General features: G+C 36.8%; 1 protein-coding gene and 1 pseudogene across 1 annotated transcript; both read right to left on the reverse strand.

The window, feature by feature from the left end:
- Positions 1-305: 305 nt before the first annotated feature.
- On the reverse strand, positions 306-3,743 carry LOC108369301 (uncharacterized). Its single transcript, XM_017624392.1, has 2 exons — positions 3,193-3,743; positions 306-692 (listed from the first exon to the last, which is right to left on the reverse strand). The coding sequence occupies exons 1-2, from the start codon at positions 3,620-3,622 to the stop codon at positions 400-402; spliced, it is 723 nt and encodes a 240-aa protein (XP_017479881.1). The 5' UTR covers positions 3,623-3,743; the 3' UTR covers positions 306-399.
- A 430-nt stretch (positions 3,744-4,173) lies between these two features.
- The window catches only part of LOC108369300 (glutamate receptor 1-like), a 56,577-nt pseudogene continuing 37,603 nt past the window's right edge, over positions 4,174-23,147 (reverse strand).

Here is a 23,147-nt window from a genome sequence, read left to right on the forward strand (position 1 = left end):
TGCATAGCATTTTGTGATACTGAAACCTTTGCCGGTGACTTTTGCCAGAACTCGCTGCTATTCACCAAACACTAAAAATTACGAACAGTGGCTGTGGTTGCTGCAGTTGATTTTTTTCAACCGATTTTATATTTAAAATTTTTGTAAATTTTTCTTTTTTTTTGGGGTTTAAGTAAGTCACAAGTTGTTTATTACATTTAATATTTATCTCATTTAATACAAAAAATGTTTTAAATTAAAAATGACATTTGTAAACACTCAGTTAAAATTATTTAAAATAACTTGTTTAAACAAATGCATTAAACATGCATATATACATACTAGTATGTACGTATCTGCATATGTATTTCAAAGCGCATTAATTAAATTTAAAATCTAAATTGTCCCAATTTCCCTCGCTCATTGTGGTAGACACGTAGCGGCGAGTAATACGAGTTGCCATTTAGCGCTGGTGCTACCCTGTCCGGTGCTGCCGGCTCCATTGCCAGTGCCATTACTGAAATTCTGCGATGCCGAGCCTGAAATCAACTCTTCAATATGCTGTGATTTGGCAGCGCAACGTGGCGCCAAAAGCAAATTGTAAATGATAAAGTAAACGAGCGCAATTGCCAACCATTGATGTATGACCTGTGCCTTCGATTGGGGCACCTTGTCGTCACGCGCCAATCCAATGACGGCACCCAAGCCCTTGCCTGCAAGGAAGAGTAGAAAAATGTAGGTTTAAAATTTGAGATATGAATAAGCAAAGGTTGAATACGTGTAAAGAGTTAGGCGTTTTAGCGGAGTGTATGCGAACAGAGAGCGACAATTTCCACAATGGTTGCCGCAAATCATTTTGTTGATTGAATATTGATGCCTTAAGGACTGGCTACCACCTAAGTACATGGTTAATAAATACAAAGTTTTGATCATAAAATCCACTTTGTTTCACCCAAATATCACCAAATCCCGCCAAATAATCACTAAAATTATTTCTAACTGCATTCATTAGGGATGTCCTTATTCGAATTAATTTTTTTTTCTTGACGGCAAATGTCTTGACGGCGCATACAATGGGATCGAAGGCAATTAAGTGGCTCGTGAATAGCCACGAGAAAGATCCTTAACCGCCTTTTTAGGACCGAAACCATTTTGTGCTCTAATTTGGTCCTCTCCGAGAACTCTCTAATACTCTAAGGACAGTACGTACTGGCGGGTGGTGGGGAGCCATAGACAGGCCAGGCTCTTCGCCTCCGCTTTTAACAGTTCGGCTACTCTCTGGATACCTAACAGGTCACAACCAACTACGATTTCATAAGTACCGAATTGCAGAGTCTGAATGCCCGCTCACCAGAGAGTAGAGGAAACTGCCGAACACATTATTTACCACTGTCCGACCATGGCTGGACAAAGACTAATTAATTTTAAAGCTCCTTGTGAATTTTTCCACCAAGTCCCTTTCAGGATTCATTAAGGAAGTCGAGTGTTTACTGGGTTAGAGACTCTCTTTTCAGATACAAAATACCCCTCAGGTCGCAGTGTCTCTTGTTCTGATATACCCTTGCTGGAGTGACAGTCCTTGGATAGCTAGTCTGGGTTGATCTGATTACGGAAACGTAACTCTCAGGGAAACCTTCTCCGAGTTGTAAAAGATGAGTACAAGGGTGCTTATTATTGAACGATTTACCCTAGTGGAGCCAGTTTCTCACTTTATTTAAAGGCATTCAACTGTGAAATTTAGTTTAATAAGCAGACTTAATCTCTAAAAGACAAGGTAATTTTTAAGCTGCATTAAGAACCAGGCACATCAGTATTGAACAATTTTAGGTAGCTGAGAAATTCTGCTCCACGAATGACTCGTATGCTACTAAAGAGTAGTTTGAAAAGGTTTATTTTCCAATATTTGTGTGCATGTTTATTAGAATTAAGTTATTATAAGTGACTAATCGGAGGTATACCAAGAGCTAACATCAATTTTAAGCTTATCAAAAATGGACAATCCTAATGCGCATGCATGAAAGCATGCAATTGTAGGCCACTCACAAATCATCATTCATGAGAATACAAATCTCATATCAAGAAGAAGCAACAGTGTTGCCCCTTAAACAGTGGTGGCCATGTCGATTCGAACTTTTACAATGATAGCTTCACTTCGATAACTCAAAGCTTAATTTCCACATCAACAAAATTACATTAATATTGGCTCTTTACTAGCAGTCAACGTACAGGCATTGTGCAGGTTGCGGATCCGGGCTTTCGTTATTGAGTAGATGGATAAATGTTGGCCACCACTGGTCTGTCGTTAAAGCTGGCATTAAATTACTGAGTGAGAGGTACAACTGTGCTTCCTGGAGCTCGCATGTATGTAAGTGTTTCACTATTTTGAGAAATAGAGTTGCCAAATAAACTTCCATACAAAGCATAGTAGCCAGCTCGTAAAAAAAAACAAAAAATCTATAGATAGAAATCTATAAAATCTATAGGTATACACTGAAGGATGCTCAAGAAATTTAAAAGAAATTTTCTTCTATCACAATTTGTTAAATCAGTTTTTTGTTCGCAAGAAAGATGCTGGTACACATGTATGCATCTATTTCTTCGAGAAAATTCACAAATACGGTAAATTACTAAACTTTCTGAAACGACAGAATGAAAAATGTTTCGCGAGATTTTTCTTGAGAACTGAATATTAAGCTTACAAGGGGAAAATGTTTTTAGGTAAAACATAATGTTGGTTAAATATTACAGACGCCCGCTGTAGCTGAGTGGTTAGAGGTGCTTACTACCACTTCGTAGAACCCGGTTTTGATCACTAACCCGTGCGACATCTTAATTAGAACAGTTGTGCCTTCGAAATATTTTGTGGAATTTACACTACGTACTTACTCCACTGGGAATAAAAAAATTAAAAGTAAATAAAATGATATAGTTAAAGAAATTTTCTAGAAAGTATTTAAATATTTTCAGTTTTCAGAGTGATTTTTTCTCAAAAATTATAAAATACTAATTTATGGTCAGCCAAAGTTAAAAAGCTTAGCAAAGAGAATTCCCCAAAAAAAAAAAACGCTTACAATTTTTCTTCCAATACACGAAGAATAACTTTTCGGGAAACCACCAGTTTCACTTCCTTACGCTTCCATCCAAACCATCTGGCAACACTGCCTGCATTTACGCTCCTTACCAAAACACTAATCCAACCACTTAGTTACTTACCAATGCCGAAGAAGGCCAACACAGCCACTGCCTGTCCGGTCGCTGTCAACTTCCTGGGCATCGCATGTCGCATATACAGTATAATCGTAATCCACACAACTCCGATGACGACCGGCTCGATAGCCTCCATGACAACGGTCAACCATTGGGTACCATCGCTGCTCAGCGCAGTGAAGCGTATGATGAAAACCGCAAAGCCGCCGATAAAGATATTCGAATGTCCACAATATTCGATGAATTTGTCGACATTGAAGAACAGCACCAACACCAAAATCAACCCAGAATAGGTGACCGCATACGTATCGCTGAATGTCCAAATGAGAAAACTGTGAATGCAGCTCCAGAATGTGCCGAATAGTATGGCGACAAGTGTAAGCACGAATATTTCAGGGCTATAGCGACGTATTGCCGACATGGGATAGACGAGCATGCCGGTCTTTGTGTGCCACCCCACCACTCCGGCGGGCTAAGCGGCATTTGTGAGGCAAACAGCAGCACTAATGCACCGATGAGCAGACACACAATGACAAGTATTAGTGCCACCAGTGCGGCGTCGTATTTCGAGTCACTCGAAAAGGCAAACAAATCGATGGGCGAGAAGAGCGGCACATAACCGATCGCACCCCAGACATACTGACGGCATACCTCACCGCGCCCTCCGATGTCTCGCGCACTGCAATGACGATGGCGGTGTTGAGCAGCGTCAATGCGGCCATCACGAAAATGTCGCCCAGCAGGCGGATGGCAGTGTAGCCGCCCAATGTGCCATCCAAGTCGCCAGTAATCTATGGATATGTGCGGGAATTCGTATGAAAGATAGTGAGAGAGGGAGAGAGAGAGATGGAAGAGAGAGAGTTGGAGGTATGATTAAATATGTGACATGTTGCAGATACAATTAAATGGGGTGTAAGCACAATGGCGCAGGCCGGTGCAAATTGCTTACTTTAATGCATTCACTATCGGCCAGCACACTGCCTTTGCTGTCGTAAGGATCAATCACTTGACATTCAATCATCGGTTTGCAAGTGCTGCCATTCTTCAGCCCAATCATGTACTCAACCTGAGCGGTGGGTATGTTACACTGGAAGCCATCTGAAATAAGATAAACATTGAAGGTGAATGAAGTGGCAGTGTTGGTGGCTTAGTTAATGTACGAATATTGCCAAAATTTTGCAGCGGCTGTACGAAGGTGTATGAGTTTGTACTTGTGTGTGTGTGTGTTTGCCTGTTGGTGTTCATACTTGCAAATTGCTTGCCATTATACACCTTCGTAAATAGATATGCCGGACCAGGGATGGGCGTTTTTGAATGAATTATAATTCAAATAAAAAATAAATTTTTATTCATCATTAACAATGATACGAAAATTATTATCAAGATTGCGAATGAGATAATTCTAATTCAATAACGAATAAATTTTTATTCTTCATTTCAAGCACTTGCGAATGATGAATAAATTTTTATTCATCATTTAACTAATTCAAATCGAGAATTTCATCATTCAAGATTCGATAGAATAATTTAATATCTAAAATAACGAATTTTTTTCATCATTCAAGTAATTTCGAGTGCTTGAATGAAGAATAAAAATTTATTCGTTACTTGAAATTACGTATGAAATGTCATTGTTGAAGAGAAGAAAGCTTATTCATTATTTTTTTTTATTCAATTATTCATTTTCCTGATTACGCCTATCCCTGATTCAGCACCAACTACAGCCACCGAAACTGTTACCTGTATAAAACATATATGTATGATGTATTAAAACAACATGTAATTAGAACACAAACATTCAACGAAAGTGTTCGCTATGGATGATGTCAGTACTATGTACAATTTTTATGCACACTGTTGCATTACCAACAATATTTGCATGTGTGTGTATGAGTGTGTAACTAAACATGGGTGCAATATAAGGCAAATGTGGTAAAGTGTAAACGACATAGGATGAGTAACCGCTACATAGAAACTGATATGTATGTTAGCACATACTTGCATACATACATAAATATGTATGTATGTATAAGTAAGCTCATAGAAGCCTAGTACGTATGTATGTACATAGGTACTATACATATGTATATACAGCCATGTCAGCAGCCATCGGAGACTGCTAGTCAACTTATTAGTAAGTAATGTTGGCACTAGGACTACAATCTGCCTCTGCTTGTTTACTGAATGGTGCAAATTCATATTAATTTCAGTAACAGAAAACAGTTTGCTTTCTAAGCGATAGGTACATAAGTAGTTAAACTTATATATGTTTGCCCACCTGGTGTACTTGTAACCTAAATGCGTGTGCCTGTGTGTGTGGAATTTCGAGGCTCGCTGTTGCTTACTTGTCTTAGCAACATTCGCTGACCACTGCTGATGCTGCTCAACCATATACCGTATAAATACCTATGTATACTATAGTAGAGCAACATGGTCACATGGCGACAGATATGCTCGTGTCAGTCATTAGTTGAATGCTGTGAGTAGCCATTGCAGTGGCAGACGTGTTCGCTGTTTGTGTGCGCCACTAAATAAGGCTTGTTTTAATGAACGCGATGATTATTCAGCCATGCGAAGTACGAAAGCAAACAGGCGCACCCGGGTTACAAGTGCAAACACACACACACACGCATATGCGGCTAGGCTGCACTGAATCATTTAGGTGTAAATTTGCAGCAGACTTACACAAGTATATTGGGTCATATGAAAAGGATCAGCGAATTTTCGTCACTATCTTGTGTTGAAGCTAATACATCTGGTGGCACTAATCCATCAGATTAAAGTGCGTTTAAAACGTCTTTTCATGAATAGTTTCGAACCAAAATCGTCCTAAAACTAATCCTGAAATATTCCTTGAATTGTCCCCAAATGATACCGAACTAGTGCCGAAAAGTAGCTGAAGTAGTCTCAAAATTGTCCGAAACTAGGCCTAAAATTGTCTTCAAAATAGCCTTGAACAGATTCCGAATTTGTACTGAAGAAGTACTACAACGATGCAACTATGAAGCTACCTGAAAAATTACAAAAAGTTCATACATAATAATACTGGCCCAAAATGGCATTGGTTTTAATAAAGAATTTGTTTTCTTCAAAATTTACCCAAAAATTTGCCCCAAAGATTATGACCCAATATAAGGACATGGATGGTTATGTGTTGGACTGACTGCGGCTGGCTTGGCTTAGGCTTTGCTCCTTTTACCATCGCACTATCCAAGCTGCCATTGCCATGCTGCCACCGCCACCATACCCACTATTGAGTTTGACGTAAGCTTGAGCTTGTGTGTGTGTGAGTGCACCTAAATGCCTAATGCATAGGCCAGCTCACTCCACTTGGTTGTGGATTTGCTTGTTTATATTTGTCAGTTGCTCATCTGCCTAACAGCCATATCGCATACATATATACACGTATGCAAACTTAGACATTAGACGGTCGGCAAGCCACAGCAGGCAGTTGAGCAGGCACGGGTAAACACTGTGCCGCTGTAGGCCGGCTGTAGGCATCAATGAACAGAGAGTTTCGTATTTGGGTCTCCCCATGGCGACTGATTAAATGCCAAATGCTTTGTACCTTTGTGTCTGCGCATGTGTGCATGTGTGTGATTGTGCTTATTAAGCTCGCCATTTGAACGCACAAATAATGTTAATGCATTCATTGCTACAAAGTATGTGCACAGTATATAGATTGATTTTGCATTGCTTGTTGTTGCTGTCTTATCAGCGTGATAGCGAAGGTCTCCAAATGGCAATCATATATGTAAGTGTACTGTATGTATGTATCTCTGACTTCACCTGTTCATGTTCGACTGCCAGTCATAGTTTAAATGCAGAGATACTGTTGCAGCGTTAATATTACAATATAACCGCTTCAACTGCTACATTAATGAGATTTGACTGTAGAAGTGTACCAATGTATGTATGTAATTGTCCTCACTTGTCTTCGAATGGAAGTAGTCCCCGTTTGTTTATCAAAATCGTTCAAGTATTGGTTTGAATGTCTGCGAAGTCAACTGTGTGATTAGAATTACTTTACGAAAGCTTAAATTCACTTCAGCCTATAGTGAAGGAGTAACACGACTGTGCTAAATATAATCTTGATGCTTGAAGAACTGATACATAGTTTTTCAGAATTAAATTTACAATGCGTTTGTATATTTCCAATGCGCTTTTCACAACATTAAGAAGATCATTAGTAAATATACTTCCATCTAAGGGATTTTCAGTGTATTCTCAGTATACGTGTTTTTAGTCGAAATTGGTGGCACACTTAACTTAGGAATTGCAGTATCTTCCGTTTTGTATACTGAACAAGATTTCATCGCGAAATTGTATTTAAATGAGATATTAAAAAAGATATACTAAAAAAAGTGAAAATAACCACTGTAACGTATTCGGCCCGTAGCACCATACACAGTAACCTAACACGTTTACTCGCACGCCTTAACTTAAAAATAAAATTTTTTAAGAGTAATTAAAAATTGGCGTGGAAGATTTTTACACAGCTTTCCTTACCTTCTTCTTGTAAATAACAACTTTATAATGAATTTCAAGTGTGCCAATAAAAATTGTGAAAATGGAATTTTAGTTTCTCAAGCCATAGTTATCTTCTACAAAATTTTTTTTTTCATTCGGTGGCACACTAGTTCTATTACAATGGATTCATTCATTTTGGCAAGAAGAACATTTTCGCCATTTAATTGTAATATTTTAAATTATCTTAAACTATTAAATTTTATAAAAAACCTTATATTTCCAAAAATTCCAAAACAGCTGTGACAGATAATCTGTATGCTGTCTTTTTTTAATTCTGTGGCACACTCTTGAAACTTCACATTTATGTTGTATTTGATGCCAAAGTCCTTTGCCTTTAATTTGAACATGCTATTTGAAAACTTCCCAAAGTTAAAAAAAAAAAACTATTCTGATTTTTTCGTATGACAATGGAGAAATGAGTAATGTCGGTACTTTTTTTGGGCTAAATAAATGTTTTAAGGCCGACATTTTTCAAATAAGTGATTTATTTTTTATTGTACTTGTTTCTGAAACTCCATTGATTGAAATATACTTAAGCGAGAAGACTGGTTTAGCATTCTTTCTTGCGAGAGAAGTAGTGACGCTAAAAAACTACCTTTGAGATTTGCTCATATGTATTTAATATCTCGTGTTATACTAGTTGTTTTAAACTTGTTAGTCTTTTGATAATTTTAATTTCCAGCGCCATTTAGGTATTGAATACAAACTTTACTTGACAAACGTAGTATCAAAGTTTAGTGGTACAAAAATAAATAAAATAAAAAATATGTACAAAATTAGCCCTTAATCACATTTTCAGTTTAAAGTTGTTGCTGGCGTTTAAGATGAATTTCGAGGACGCCATAAGATACGCTGTTCAGTCTGTTGACGGTTTCAAATCGCCCGGTCCGGATGTTGTCCTACCTATTAGACTTAGAGAAGCAGTTGAGATTTTACTGGCGACCTTGAAAAAGAGTTTTAACAGCGAAGCTTGCACTTGCCTGCATACAACAAGCTTGAAGGCTGGTTGATGTGGCCTTTATATATACATAGCTAAGGTTGGTAAGGATGACAGTAGTAGCCCAAGAAGCTACAGGACTATTAGCAATGTCTGGTAAAATTAGTAGAGTTTCGCATTCATCACATCCTCTGCCTTTGCATAAACATGCCTATCAGTTGGGGAAATCTCGTGAAGATAAATAGGTCACGTGGAAGTTAATACGGGCTGCCCTCAGCTTGGTGTGCTTTCCCCTTTGCCTCGTAATTGATTCTCTTCTTGTCACATTTTGTGGTTCTGATATCTACACACTCAAACCCATGCGGACCATGAGACCTATCTAGTAATGAGCTCATTTATGCTGGCTGTTTGCAGGGAAGCGCAGACAATACTGAATATGATTGACACTTCGTGTGATGGAAATAGGCTCACCGCTAACCCAACTAATACTTGTATTGTGCCTTTCACTAGAAGGAGGAGGTTGGTTGATCTAAGTACCCGCACACTTAAAGGAGTCACAATTCAGACTTCTCCTAGTAGTAAGTCTGCATATAAAACTATCGCAGAAATGTCACGTAGAGCAGACGACCTCCAAAGCATTGACAGAATTTTGGCAATGCAAACAGAACTTTGGCAAAACGTGGGGTCTCTCACTAAAGGGAATCCTATGGATTTATCCCTCTATGATCGGACCCACAATCAGCAGACTCTCTCGCAATAGCATGGAAAGTTTGCTTGCTAAACTGCAAAGAACGATTGCCATTTGCTGTACGGGATCTTTCTCTATAACCCTGGCGCTAATCTTGGTACATTGCTGCGCTTACCGTCAATTTGTGCCTTCATACGTGGGGAAGCCTTTGAAGCAACCTCCAGACTAAAAAGAAACGGATATTGGTATAACAATGAGTGGGGCGAGTCGAAAATTTCTGCAGGCAGAGAGCTAAGTACTTGCGTCTTTTCAAAGTCACTGGAAATACGCCACCATTACGTTTAACGTTAATGTTGAGTTCTCCGAGACTGAATGCTTGTTTAATACCTGCACTGAACCCGGGCTTACTACACATTGTCGAATCTTCACTGATGGCTCCAAAACTGATTCTGGGTCAGGATCTGGGGTCTCTTCATCGAAGTTAATGCGGATAAACTTCACTTCTCTTTTGGGGAGTATGCTTTGGTCTTCCAGGCTGAGGTATTTGCAATCCTCAAGGCCATGAACTACTTGGTGGGAAATAGGTGGAGGGGAAGGAGTTTGTGTGTCTGCAGTGACAGTAAAGCTGCGCTTAAGGTATTGGTCAGCCCTCTAACTACTTCCAAACCAGTTCGGCAATGCAAGTCTCGATTAAATTGTGTTGGTAAACATAACCAGCCAAAAAGCCGATACAGGCACATTTTTTTTTTTTGTTTTGGTTCCCTCTGCGAGAATACATTGATAGAACCTGGCTAGTTTTTGTGCTGTGCAGTGTAAAAAAACATTTTCGCTGAAGAAATTTCTAGTATAAAATGCAGCAGCTGTTAAGCACTGAAAAAAGAAAAAACCTGCAGAACCGGATTTAGTAGACCAATTGCCTCTCATAACGCTAACATCAATAATGAATGTCCAGCAATGGAATTTCCTAATAAAACTAAATTTTATTAAACAGAAACCTACTTTTCAGCTGTGAAAGTAAATCTTTTTGTTTTTTGCCTAATTAAAATTTTAGATCAAATGTCCTGAAGGAACACACTCATCTACTCGAATTCGCCCGAGCATAGTAAAAACGTATTACGTGTGCGAATTGCAAACGATTATTTTGCACCACATCAGCACAAATACGCGGCACATCAAATTAGGGTGCATCACTCTCCATAAAAAAAATAAAAAAATCGGTACGGATTTTCTATCTACAGAATTTATTATGTTTTAAGACCTTTGCCATATTAATTTCGGAGAAATATAAGGTACTAAGTGAGCTGGACCGATTTGAAGGTACATCCAAAAATCGCATTATTTTGATTCTGTTGATAAAGTGTTCAAACATTTTCAAGCAGACCTTTTAAGATTAAACTTTTAAATCTCTTTTAGATATAATACATTATTTATAATTCCGGCGGCGCCCTAGTGTTCTATTTATGTATGTGTATATGTATATATTCAATAATACTTATGTGCCATTTCTAATAACCAGCAAACACATTGTTAACTTACCCCAACACGTCCGTTTTATCATCTTCTCTGCTCGCTTGAATAGTCAATTTCGCTTTGGAATGCATGGCATCTGTTAGGGAATTCCTCTGATGTGAGCCCCCACCGGACGCCGAACTCAACATGGAGCCATTCGCCTTTTGCGTTGATGTTTTGCTGCGAAAGCAGAACTCGATGATGGCCACAAAGACGGCCACTAAGAGGCCACCGATCAATATATAAAATATACCAGCCACATTACTCAACGACAATTCACTGCGTGATGTCTCCTGAATGTCCTTGTTGAGGTTGCATTCCGTTTTGTCATACCACCATTTATTGCGCAATTTTATCAATTCACTATTTTCTTTCAGCGACAGTACAGCCAAATTAATCGGATCTCTGTGCGATTGGATATTAGACCAAAAAATAAATCGAATAAATTGATATGAAATGCGAATGCGAATAAAAAAATAGGTTCATCCAAAGTTTGAGTTGAATAGTTGTTTTTGTTGTTGGTTTGGTTAGTGGTTGTTGGCGAGGTTAGTTGGTCGGTTGGTTTCGACAAAGTTTGAATGAGGTTAGTGGGTTCAAAGTAATCGGTTGGTTGGTCATTTGGTTTTATTTATTTTTTCAAATTTTTGTTTTTGTTTGTGTGGCATTTTTCAATGTTTCGCAGTTATGATGATGAAGTTTTTCCACACACACACACACACGCACGCACATAGACATTTCGGTTTCAACCAGTGATGAGTGTACCACGATGAGATGAGTTGAGTTGAGTTGTTGGTGGCATTGATGTTGTTGTCCAAAATTGTATGTCCATATTATTTCGAGTGGCAGCAGTGGATGAGAAAAGAGAAAACAAAGAAGAGAATACAGCATAATGAATAACCAGAATAACCAAGCAGACAAGGTTTAATTGTGTCGAAAACAAGCAAGAGCAGCAAGAGCTACAGCAACAACAAACAAAAAAAAAAAACAGAATTTGCTGCATGAACCGATGAGCAGTTTCCTAGAAAGTTTGGTAGTCTATGGTGCCATGTGAAAGGCATAGATTTCCCAGTATGTATGTATATTGCTACACGCACTACACAACCAAGCATTCATTACATATCACATAGCGCATATCTATCTATGTATGTATGTATACATACGTACAAGCGAAAATTTTAATAAAGAAATTCCTATGGCGTACATTGTATACCGTTATGCTTGTTGCCCTAATTGCAGACTGACGTGGTTCCTGTTGCTATTGGCAGCCAGTCAACAGCCAGGCTTTGATGTTTGTTGGTAGCCATGCGTGCGGTTGCGGCAAAAGACGCGTTCTCTGTTTATATAAATGTACGAGCGAACATTTACTACATAAATATGTGTTTGAATGTAAGTGTTACGCACTGTGATAAAAGCAGAAATATGCCTGATTGTAAGCGATTTAACTAAAAGGTGCAGAACAGCAGAAAAAATTAAATTTAAAAGCCAACATTTTTGTAATTTTCAGGTATGTAGCGATAGCTCAGAAAAACTTAAAGTTAAAGACATACCCTTATGCTCGTGTGTAGCCCAAAAATCATATGTTAAAATATCTGCTGTGTGTAAATTAAACCGATAAATTTCGTTTTTTTTTAATAACAATTGTATAAAACCAGCAACTTTGTTTTTCTGTAGATCATATTACATATTTATATATTGAATAAGGAAAACACCAATGACTTTTTGGGAATTGCAGAGCAAGAAGGATGGCTAAATGAAAAAATTATCAGGGTGGCATTTGTGGACCCTAGTACTGAATTAGGTTCTGGTTCATTTTAGCTTAAGCCCATCACGTTTGTGGCATTTTTAGATGATCTGGTTCCTCTCGTTAAAGGAAAATTCATGTCAGTAATCAGTTATCTAGCCAAGAAGTTAAATCTACTCAAAACTAATTGGTACTGCTTACAAAACGCCAAAAAACTACTCAGTATAAGATCATCATCACTAAATCGTGCAAGCGTAAAACTATCGAAAGAGGCAGAGTTTTTTGTGGCAATTTTTGAATCTGGAAAAGGTATCTCAAAGAACAAAGAAGAAAACATCCCAAATCGTCTTACTACTGTGATAGGATGATTGGTAAAGATTGGCATCAGCAACTATAGATTATACTTTCGATGTACACAACAGTTGTGAAACGCATTTTCAATCGTATGTCACTGAGGGAAGCTTAAAGACCTCCAGATTACTGCAGTGATTTCCAGACTCAAAATTACCCCATTCAGTTAAGCCTGATAAGGCTTGCTACTTCTCCTATTTCACAGATAATCATGCGGCGTTCCAGAGCTATAAAAATTGCAACAAAATTCGACTGCATTCGAAAATGATTGCTTTTATTCTGATTGTAAAAATTACAAATTACAATCGTATATTTACAAGATTTTGATTTCAATCAGTTTGATTGTAAGAACTTTAACTTTTGATTTGTATTATTTTGCTACTAATAGAACAAATAGTGAATTAATTGCTTTATTTACGAAAAATGGAACATAATATGAATTAAAAATTTTCATTGAATCAGTGCGTAAATCATGATTGGAAATACATTGCGTGTAAATGATTGTAAATTGAAATCCAAAAATGTTACTGATTGCTAAACAAAATAACTGCAATTTTTACAGCTCTACTCAATGCGCTGAGGTCTTTAATGACTAACTTTTTATACTGTGGTGAATGTTGAGAAGTACTACAATTATCTAGGGAATCTATACTGGATCTCCAAACAAGATGGTATCTTGAGGAACGAAGAAATTGGCGAGTGCGTGAGAAAAGGGTATGCTGCAATACTATGCGCAGAGATTTTAATCATTCAACCACTTCAGATGTTCCCGGTTGGAAATGTGTTTGCCAGCCACGTTAAGACGCTTATGTGGAAGTGTAAAATACAAGAAAGTGGCCTTCAAATTAAACTTTACAAAGGAAGATTTCCGTCAAAATTACATTAAATTCTAAACTATAAAATAATCAAATTGACAGTGAAATTCTGGCTAAGAGAGTAAAAAGTTTTCGTAAGAAAAAAAAAATGAGCGACAGGTGGCTAGATAGTTCGAAAGCCTTTCGTTATTCTAGTACAAAAGTCTTAGAAAAAAAATCTCTCTCATTCACCACTAGTGGTGAAAAGCTATTGTGAGCACTTGTACATCATTTAGCTGAAGTCACTCCAATGGTCGCAATGGCCGAGTGGTTACAGCACAGGCGTGTCAATCGAGGGACCCTAGCTCGAGTCCTGTTGCAGCGAACTTTTTTATTTATTTTTTAAACTATATTTTTACTTATTTAGTTTTTCAGATTTTATTAGTTGTGGAGAGGATATACATATGTATATACTTTTTAATTTAAATAAATTTTTCAGAAACTTATTTTATGATTTTTTTGCACTTGACTACTTGCCTGCCTGCCTAAAGTACGATTACCCGTATGCCATGGCGTATGAGTTACCTATGAACAACGAAATTTAGTTCGGTTGAAAAAATTAAAATTTTTCTGTTTATTAATTTACTTTTGCGTAGGGAAAGGGGGGGACTTGCCGAGCTGTTCTTTTTTTGGGCACAGATGTACAAATATGTAGATAATTTTTTTTTGGATTTTTACATTTCTGTCGGTAAGTGGGTATTAAAAAATTTTAAGTTTCATCTTGGAAACTGTATAGGAGTATCTCCAGATTTCCCTAGAGAAAAGTATCTCAATATAATTTACCTGAAAAATAAAGAAATTGACATAAGGCAAAAGTTTCCCTTACCCTATGAATACCTGTATACTTCATACACACATACATGCGCAGCCCTTTTTTCTTTCAACCAACAATAAATATGTACCTCTAGTCAGGATTACTTGCTGCTCTTTGCTTATTTTCACCGACACCTCTTCACCCTTTTTACCACATAATTTGGCAGTATGCAATACAACTATGCGCGCCTATACACTCACCTCAATGGTGATCCCATTGGCGTTGCGATGCCAAATCCTTTCGTATCCAGATTACGGCCGACTTTCATCGTATCGCATGGTTCCCTGGCATTTACGTATTCATTCTTTGGTGATTACATCAATAGTGCATACTTGCCTTTTGACGTACGCACCCGACGTATGCCTTTATCGTAAGTGCTCACAAAGACATGCTTGCGCGAATTCATGTACTCCCACATTTTATTATGTAAGCCGATTTGGGATCTCTGCGGAAAAAATGAAAGTGAAAAAGAAAAAATAAAATAAAATAAAATTGAAATAGATTTACATAAATAACAAATTTATATACATACATACATACATATGTACATACACACGTGCTGATTCATTATAAATACATTATGTGTACAAAAATTCATATGTAATACTCGTTGCAAATATGTAGATCCTTTTAAATATTTATGTACATTAGGGTGACACACCAAAAAAAATTGCGGTTTTTACACTGGAATTATAAAACCTATTATATTTAAGGACTTCCGCCAAAATATTTCGGAAAAATATTAAGATTCACAGTTAGACCGATTAAAAGATACCTCGAAAAATCTGTTTATTTTGATACCGTTGTAAAATTTTTTTAAGTATTGGTATGTAGCCTAAACTGTTCATCTGAGGTGATTTTCTGGAAAAAATGCTTAAAATTAATTTTATTTTTAAAACACTCGATATATGGAGACATATTCAAATCGGTCCAGCAATATTTCCCTAAAATTTCAGTTTTTTTTTATATGGAGAGTGATGTACCCTAAAGCACATCTACCGATATGAACCTATACATGTACACATACATATATACAAATAAAAATAGGCATGCATAAAACGCCATTACGGCCGTACCCAAGCACCATGAAATGGTACCTTACCATGGATGTGTGCATTAACTCAAAAACATATTTGTGTATGTACATATGCATGTGTGTAGGCCTACATAGTACGGCATATGCCTACTTTAACATACGGAAGTCGGAAAGAATGGCTGCTGAAAATTGCTTTTGTGATGCCGTGTAGCTTTTGCCAAAAAGAGCTGTTGGGGCGAAGAATTTGTAAAAGGATCTCAAAAGTGTTCGGTTGGCCAAAGCGGTGGTGTCTTGTGTGGCAGAACGGAAATATTTGGAAAAATTCGTAGAATTTTAATAAAATGCGCAATTATTGTATGCGGATGCTGATAATTTTCTTATTTTTTTTGCTGATACCTTTATGTGGGCACTCCATGCGTGGTTGGCGTCGAAAATTCAATTAAAATAATAAATTTTCCTGCATGATGAAATATGCGAGATGCTTACAAATAGTTCGCTCCAACAAAAGTTGCTCGAAGGAAGTACCCGTAGCTCAAATTGAGTATGGAATATTTTGTACAAATACAGAAGAATATCGAAAGTTCAGTTTATTGCTAGAACGTGTGCAAGGATTTATTGAGCTTTTGTTCGAAACTATTTTCAATTACGAGTTTTAGTTGCTACTTGATATGCAACTACATATTTAACGGCACACTGCTGACTTTCAACTATAAAATTGTATTTTAATTAGCTGCGAAACTTAGTTAGTTAGTTTAAGTTATAGTCCAACGCAGGTAGTGCAAGAAATTTGTGTGGAAAACTGGGTGCCTAATTTTGGCTGATCTAATTTGACCAAACCACTTAAGCAGATGGCCTCTAAGTCTGCAGAATCCTGATAAAATGGCCCTGATAACCCTTAGTTTATCTTCAGAGAGATTAATTAATTTGAAGTCCGTATCTTTTTAGATTGTAGTATGCGTTTCGTTTCACAACGTCTTTTAGTGCTTTTCTCTCATTCGAATACGCTAATCTCTACCCTCATCGTTTTTGGACCCACGGCAAGAAATGGCTCAGCTTTGTGGGAGTGGAGGCCGCAGCCTTCTGGTGCTCAACGTGGCTGAATGTCACTGTATTCAAGCGCGTTAAGCATCTCAATGAAATCACGGATTATACCTAATTTAACCTCAAACGACAAGAGAGCCATTAGTGCTGCCTAACCGTCGCTAAGAATTAAGATCGGCTAAAGGTGTAGACCTCCGCTTGAAAAATTTCCCATAGACAAACATGGTTTCATTATGAGGCAGCCTTTGTACATAACGGCAGAATGCTAGACGCATCAACTCGATTCTTCGGCTGAAGTAAGGGGAGCGGGGCAGAACTTCCTAATGTTAGAAAAAGTTATTTTCTAATAAATCAACGCCACACATTTAAGGGACTACGATTTGAGGGTTAGCACCTGAAGTGTTCAGATCTTTAATTTGGAAGGACCCTCTGCTTGGCGGGCTGATGCCTTCGCAAAGACAAAGTTTACATCCGCGGTTTCCAAAAAATGTGCAAGACCAAACAAGGGAATGAAAGCAAAGAACCTTGCGATGTACAATTCTGCTGTCACAAGAACCGAGGAGCCTATTTTAGGTGTCTAAGACATTTCGCCGCCAAGTAATGGCGTTCACCCCAGTGCATGAGCTTCCCAACATAACACGCATCAAGGCGAGGTTTTTGGAGTGCGCTTACGATTGCTGCGCCCATTACGATATCAAAATCGTGGCAGGCGATTAAAATGACAGGATGGGAAAGGAAGGGATTTTTGGTGCCACCGTTAAAAAATTGAGCCTCCATGACGAACAAACCGTTTCTAAACGGCTTCGCCAGGGCTTTTAACGAGGTGTTTTGCAGCAAATGTCCATGCATTAATTATTTAGAAGAATATGATCGGATTAATGCATGCTTGCAACTGGAATTTAAATGTGCTCTGGCCAATCCAAAAAGAAGGAGGCCATACCATATGCGTCAATAAGCGATTGTTCTTCTGTGGAACATCGCTGGCAAGTCTGTATAAAACGTACGGTGTGAAAGGCTAAAACCCACCGTAAATAAACAGATTGAACTTTCTTGGTATGTCTTTAGACCTGGTAAATCTATCATTCACCATATTCTTGGAGGTGATCCGTGCGAGGGCGTTTGTCGAGTTTAAAGGCAGTTTCTATATTTCCGCGAAACTAATACGGCTGTATGAAATTGCTTTAAGCAAAACAATCAGCTGCGTCAGAGTTCGGAAAGACCTATCTGAGTCTGTTCTGCTTTTTCACAGATTGGTATGAGCGAGTGGGCCTGGAGCGAAAGGAGACAACATGCTTCGTTTATTTGAGTACCAGCATTAATACTGATAACATTTCGTGGTCCGAAGACTACTAAGCATCGACCTTGAAACAATTGCTACTGTGGAGTCACTCATTCCGCTCTGCAGAAGTAGAGATCACATAGAATGTAGTAGCCTTTCGAGTGTTCGAGAAAAAGGTTTGCACGTTGGTGACGGCGAATACAGCAGACGTAGGAGCGTATGAGCTTTACAAGTAACTACATAAACATAGTTCAGCGAATTAAAATAACTTTCATACGAATGGACACAAAAGCTCCAGGTCTGCAAGCATTCGACGCGGATCAAGTTGCTGGCTGCAGTTGCGATTTGCTTGGCATTTTCAGTTGGCGTCTTTTGCTTCAGAAGCGGAATAACTGGCGTGTTTTATTGAACTCGCCTAAAAATTGCTTAGATGCTGGCAGCGCCAAACAATAAGAAGAATCTATTTGGGAGAATTACATATCCCTAATTGTTAAGCTATGCAGTTTCCTTAGTAGAATGAAAGGTATATAAATCAATTTTAATTTAGACCGAGCTTACGGGTAATTCTTTCTCTTTCGCAGTTACTTTGCATATTCAACAGACTTTGAAATATTAAACCAGACTTTGCAAATTTTTCATAAAATTTAAATACATACGTAAATATCTAACAATAAGTTTAAATGTAAGTATGTAAATCCCACGCAAGCTTTGTAGTAGACTGCTTCACGACAAGACCGCGCTATGAATGATGGCTCTCAAAAATATGCCACAAAAAATCATTGACGTTTGAGTGGCATGCACTGCAATTATTTTTGACAGTCCACAGCTGGAGCTGCAACCAATTGCAGCACATAAATGAACATAGTGGATAGTAACCAAAAAATCCACGGACACAGTATCTATGTATATGAATAACTACATATGCATGAATGGGCGCCGCTGACCAATAAAACTCGATTTTGTTGCTGACATTTGAGAGATGAAAAGTAAGTTGAAAAAGTGGTACGTTTCATACATGCGAAAGTGTGTAGTGGGAATTTTCCCCTTATCCGGTCCAATCGGCTCGCAAACTTCCGATTTGAAAAGGCATATACTAATTTGACTGGAGTTTGATATTGCAAGTTCAGCTGAGTACAAGTGATGCTCACAATAAATGTTAGATATCAGATACTATGGAAGCATATACATACATAAGTATGTTCCTTCTGCAGCAAATATTTGAATGTAGTTTAGAGCTTCTTTTTGGACTTTCATAGCTGTAGAAATTTACAGCCAGTTTCAGATGAATTACTGCAACAAAAAAGTCTCCCTTGACAAGCTAAAATTCGAAATGAAGCGAAGAGTTTCCATTCATAACATTTCAGGGTATTACAATGGATGATAATAATAGTTCTCCAACTTGATTTTGCATAGAGAAAGTGCATGCTAGAATTTAAGTGGATGTTCACAGCTAGAGAATCCTTTTTGCTGCAGGCTTTTTTGCTATATTCAGATTTCTATAAGACCACTCCCAATCCCACCCACCAAGATTCAGCTCAAATGCTGCTGTCTGCTGCAACTTGTCTGGTACGTTGTCATTTGTGCTGACAACCAGGCTCAGTTCACTTTCATCAAATTTTATATTTTTCATATTTTTTTCGTACTGGTATTGATTTCAGGCAATTACACGACATGACAGCGTAAATCAATCAAAGAAAAATTTTATTACTGCAACTTTCAGAATCAGAAACAGAATCAGAATCGTCAGGACTAAAGTGCTTCGCAGACTTGAAAAGTCGAAACTCATTTTATTTTTATTTTTATTTTTTTTTTTTTGGTATTCTTGATTGTAGCAAAATTCTCTTGCCAAAAAGATGCTTTCATACTCAGCAACATGTGTGTGTGTGTGTGTGCACATCAGTGCAAGCTTAAATTCAAAGAAAAAATTCAACTCGTCGTCGTCGTCGTTGTGTGTGTGTGTGGAAGTCACATCACAAATTAATCAAATGTGTCGGAATATCAAAAGTCAGCAGCATACATCGAGAAAATTAAATTTAACAAGCAGCTGCAGTACGTATGAGCGTATGTATGCAATATGTATGTGTATTAAGGTGCATCACTATCCATAAAAAAAAAAATAAAAATGGTACTGCTTTTTCGTTGGAATTATAGAACTTATAAAATTTTAAGTTTTTCGCCAAAATATTTACTTGAACTGGCCTGATTTGAAAGTACCTCCAAAAAATTTTATTATTTTTATGCCGTTGATGAAATGTTCAAACATTTTTATGCAGACCTTTTAAGCTTAAACCCTTCTACAGTGTGAGGTGTGTTTTTGGAAAATTTCATTTTATTTGTAAGAAATTCGATTTTTGGAGTTTTTTTTCAAATCGTTTTAGCTTACGTAAATCTTAATACTTCTCCGAATTATTTTGGCGGACTTCTTTAAAAATTATACATTTTATAATTTCGGTGAAAAAATTGCGACTTTTTTTTTAGTGAGGCATCCTAACGTTCACATGTATGCAAATGCTAGCGCATGCATCATAGCTTGATTTAATACTTAAAAAACACGTACGCTTACGTGGCACAGGTTGAGAAATCATCGTTCAAACATTCGAACACTCAAACACACACACACACACACACTCTTACAGCTGATACAGAAACTTTTGAAAAGCAAAACTAACTTGAATATTCAGCAAATTAAATGAAGTGAAAAGTTACTTGAATTTTCATTGGCATCAACGAGCAGCCAATTAATGAAACTTCTGAGATATTTATTTTCATTTTTTTTAACGCATGCACACTCACACTCGAAGCAAACATGTAGTACTTGTAAAAAAGTCTGTTAACGTTTAATGCACGGAATCGACAATGCTTGATTTAATTGGCAGCACTTTTGTAATAATAATTCGTTTATTTTACTAGCTTTAAGCCTTTTAAAGTGAACATTTTTGTCGACTTACATAAATTTATAAATGTAAAAGTGTGTCGAGTACTCATTATAAGGATACAACAGTAATCGCTCGGAGCGATGAGAGCAATTCAGTAGTTTTAAAATAAATAAATATTTTTATTTTTTACGTATTTAGCTATATTAGATCAATGCATTTTTGACTAATTCGAATACTTACTACAAAGATTTAATATTTTTATATTGTATTTTTTTTATTTCCAGTATTACTACTCCATTCTATTATTTCCAGTACTACTACTCTACTTTTGTAAGTACATACAGATTTAATTGTTTCAGGAGCAATTCGAGAGTCTCCGGGTTTAACGATCGAATGTCAAAACGTTCACGATAAACGAGAGACTGTCAGAAGTTTAGATATCTTTAACTTGCAATATGAATCATCAAGTAGCACGAACTGATCGATTGGACAAAGTAGCCTCAACGTCACCGGTAAATTTTCTTGTATTTTTTAATAATTTTTTTTATTTTAAATTTCTTTCAATTTATGATTTTATTTTTTTAAGTTCATTGCATTTTAGGATCTTATTTCTACAATTTTTTTATCTTATGTAATTTGTTTTTTCTTTTTTAATTTAAATTTTATATATTTTTTAAATTTCTTTAAATTTTTGGATTTTCTTCTTTTCTATGTATTTTTTCCTACAATTTTTTACTTCAATTAATTTTTAGTAGCTTGCTACACTTTTTTTATTCTATTTTTAAACGCCTTAAAAAAATTGTAAATTCATAATGTACTCATTTTATTCAACTTCGGTGTAAAAAAAATTCATAACTCAAATTATTGTAGAGTGCACCCAATAATAACTACTATGTACACTTAAATATTGGGCAATACTCAGAGCTACCATTGTGATTTGTTTAAATTTTTTTTTGAGATGGCATATTATCAAAAACTGTTTTTCTTAACCAAAAATATTGTATGTGAAAAATTTTTTAAGAAAAAAAATTTTCAATATATTTCTTTTCATAAAGAAGTTTGATGTGTGTCTGTGTAATTTTTTTCAATTTTTTCCTCGCCCCGTTCTCGAGATATTGGGAAAACTATTAAATCGATTTGTTTTTGTTTTTGTGCTGCAAAGTTTTTAAAAATGTATTAATCAAGCTCAAATTTCATATTTATTTTTATTTATTTTATATTGTTTATCCATCAACCCTAAAAATTTGAAACAAATCAAACACATGAAGTGTGAACCCTGTCCATGTTGGTATGGATATATAAATGTATATTTTTTTACATCTTTGGACCACGTCAACCGATTTTGATAATTCTTTTCCCATTAGAAAGGCGGTGCCTCAAGAGTGGTCCCGTACTAATTTGGCTTAGATCCGACCATTTGTTTTATGTTTTTAGCTTAAAAATTACTCGTTTGAATTTCCTTTTAATTTGTTTTGAATTTCATATTTTTTTTCTATTTTTGGAATTTGTTGTTTTAAAAAGAAACATATTCGTTTTATTAATTTAATTTTCACTTTTTGTTGGTTTGAAAATAAAAACATATAATTTTTAATTTCACTCATTTTTTAGAATATTCATTGCTAAAAGACATAGGCCCGTAGTTATAGTCAAAATAAAGTCAACTTTAAGGTTATAAAAAACTTTTTGACATAACCTGCAATGGCACATCTGAAAGCAGCCTTTGGCGTTGAAGAGGGCCTATTGCAGTTTACGGCGATGCCTTTTTGTTAAATTAGACTTTGAAAATACGCCGTAAAAAAGATGTCAGCCAAGAAATTTCCCACAAGAGCCGCCGCGGCGCATTCTCGAAATTTTAATAAGAAATTCTACATCCTAATCTCATCGTAGCCCGGCGGAAGAGAGGGTTGTCTGTTATAAGCTACAGTGAGTCAGATCTTCGAAGAGATCCTGACTAGACTTTTGGGAGAACTAAAAGAAGCTGTCTCTATGACGGCATGCGCAAACGTCTGGGTAGAGTCGCTTTGAGCTCTGCCCACTCGCTCACTGTCGTGTGACTTCTTCAATCTGGTCGCATAAAGCGTTAGACCAGCTGAAATCCATCACAGTCCAATTTTCCGTGAATTCTACGAAAATGCTATTACTGAATTCGAATAGCTACAAACGTAGATTATACGTCGGAAAATCACTCTACGATGGACTCTGTGATAGCCAGCAATACTTATTTTATTGGACTCAACAACAGGATCACCATCGCAGAATTTTCCAACTTAGAGAAGCTGGTAAAAGAGAGGTATGTCCAGAGGTG

This window comes from Rhagoletis zephyria, unplaced genomic scaffold (genome assembly GCF_001687245.7).
Source record: "Rhagoletis zephyria isolate East Lansing unplaced genomic scaffold, Rhagoletis_zephyria_1.1 Rzeph_scaffold_03596, whole genome shotgun sequence".
NCBI lineage: Eukaryota > Metazoa > Arthropoda > Insecta > Diptera > Tephritidae > Rhagoletis > Rhagoletis zephyria.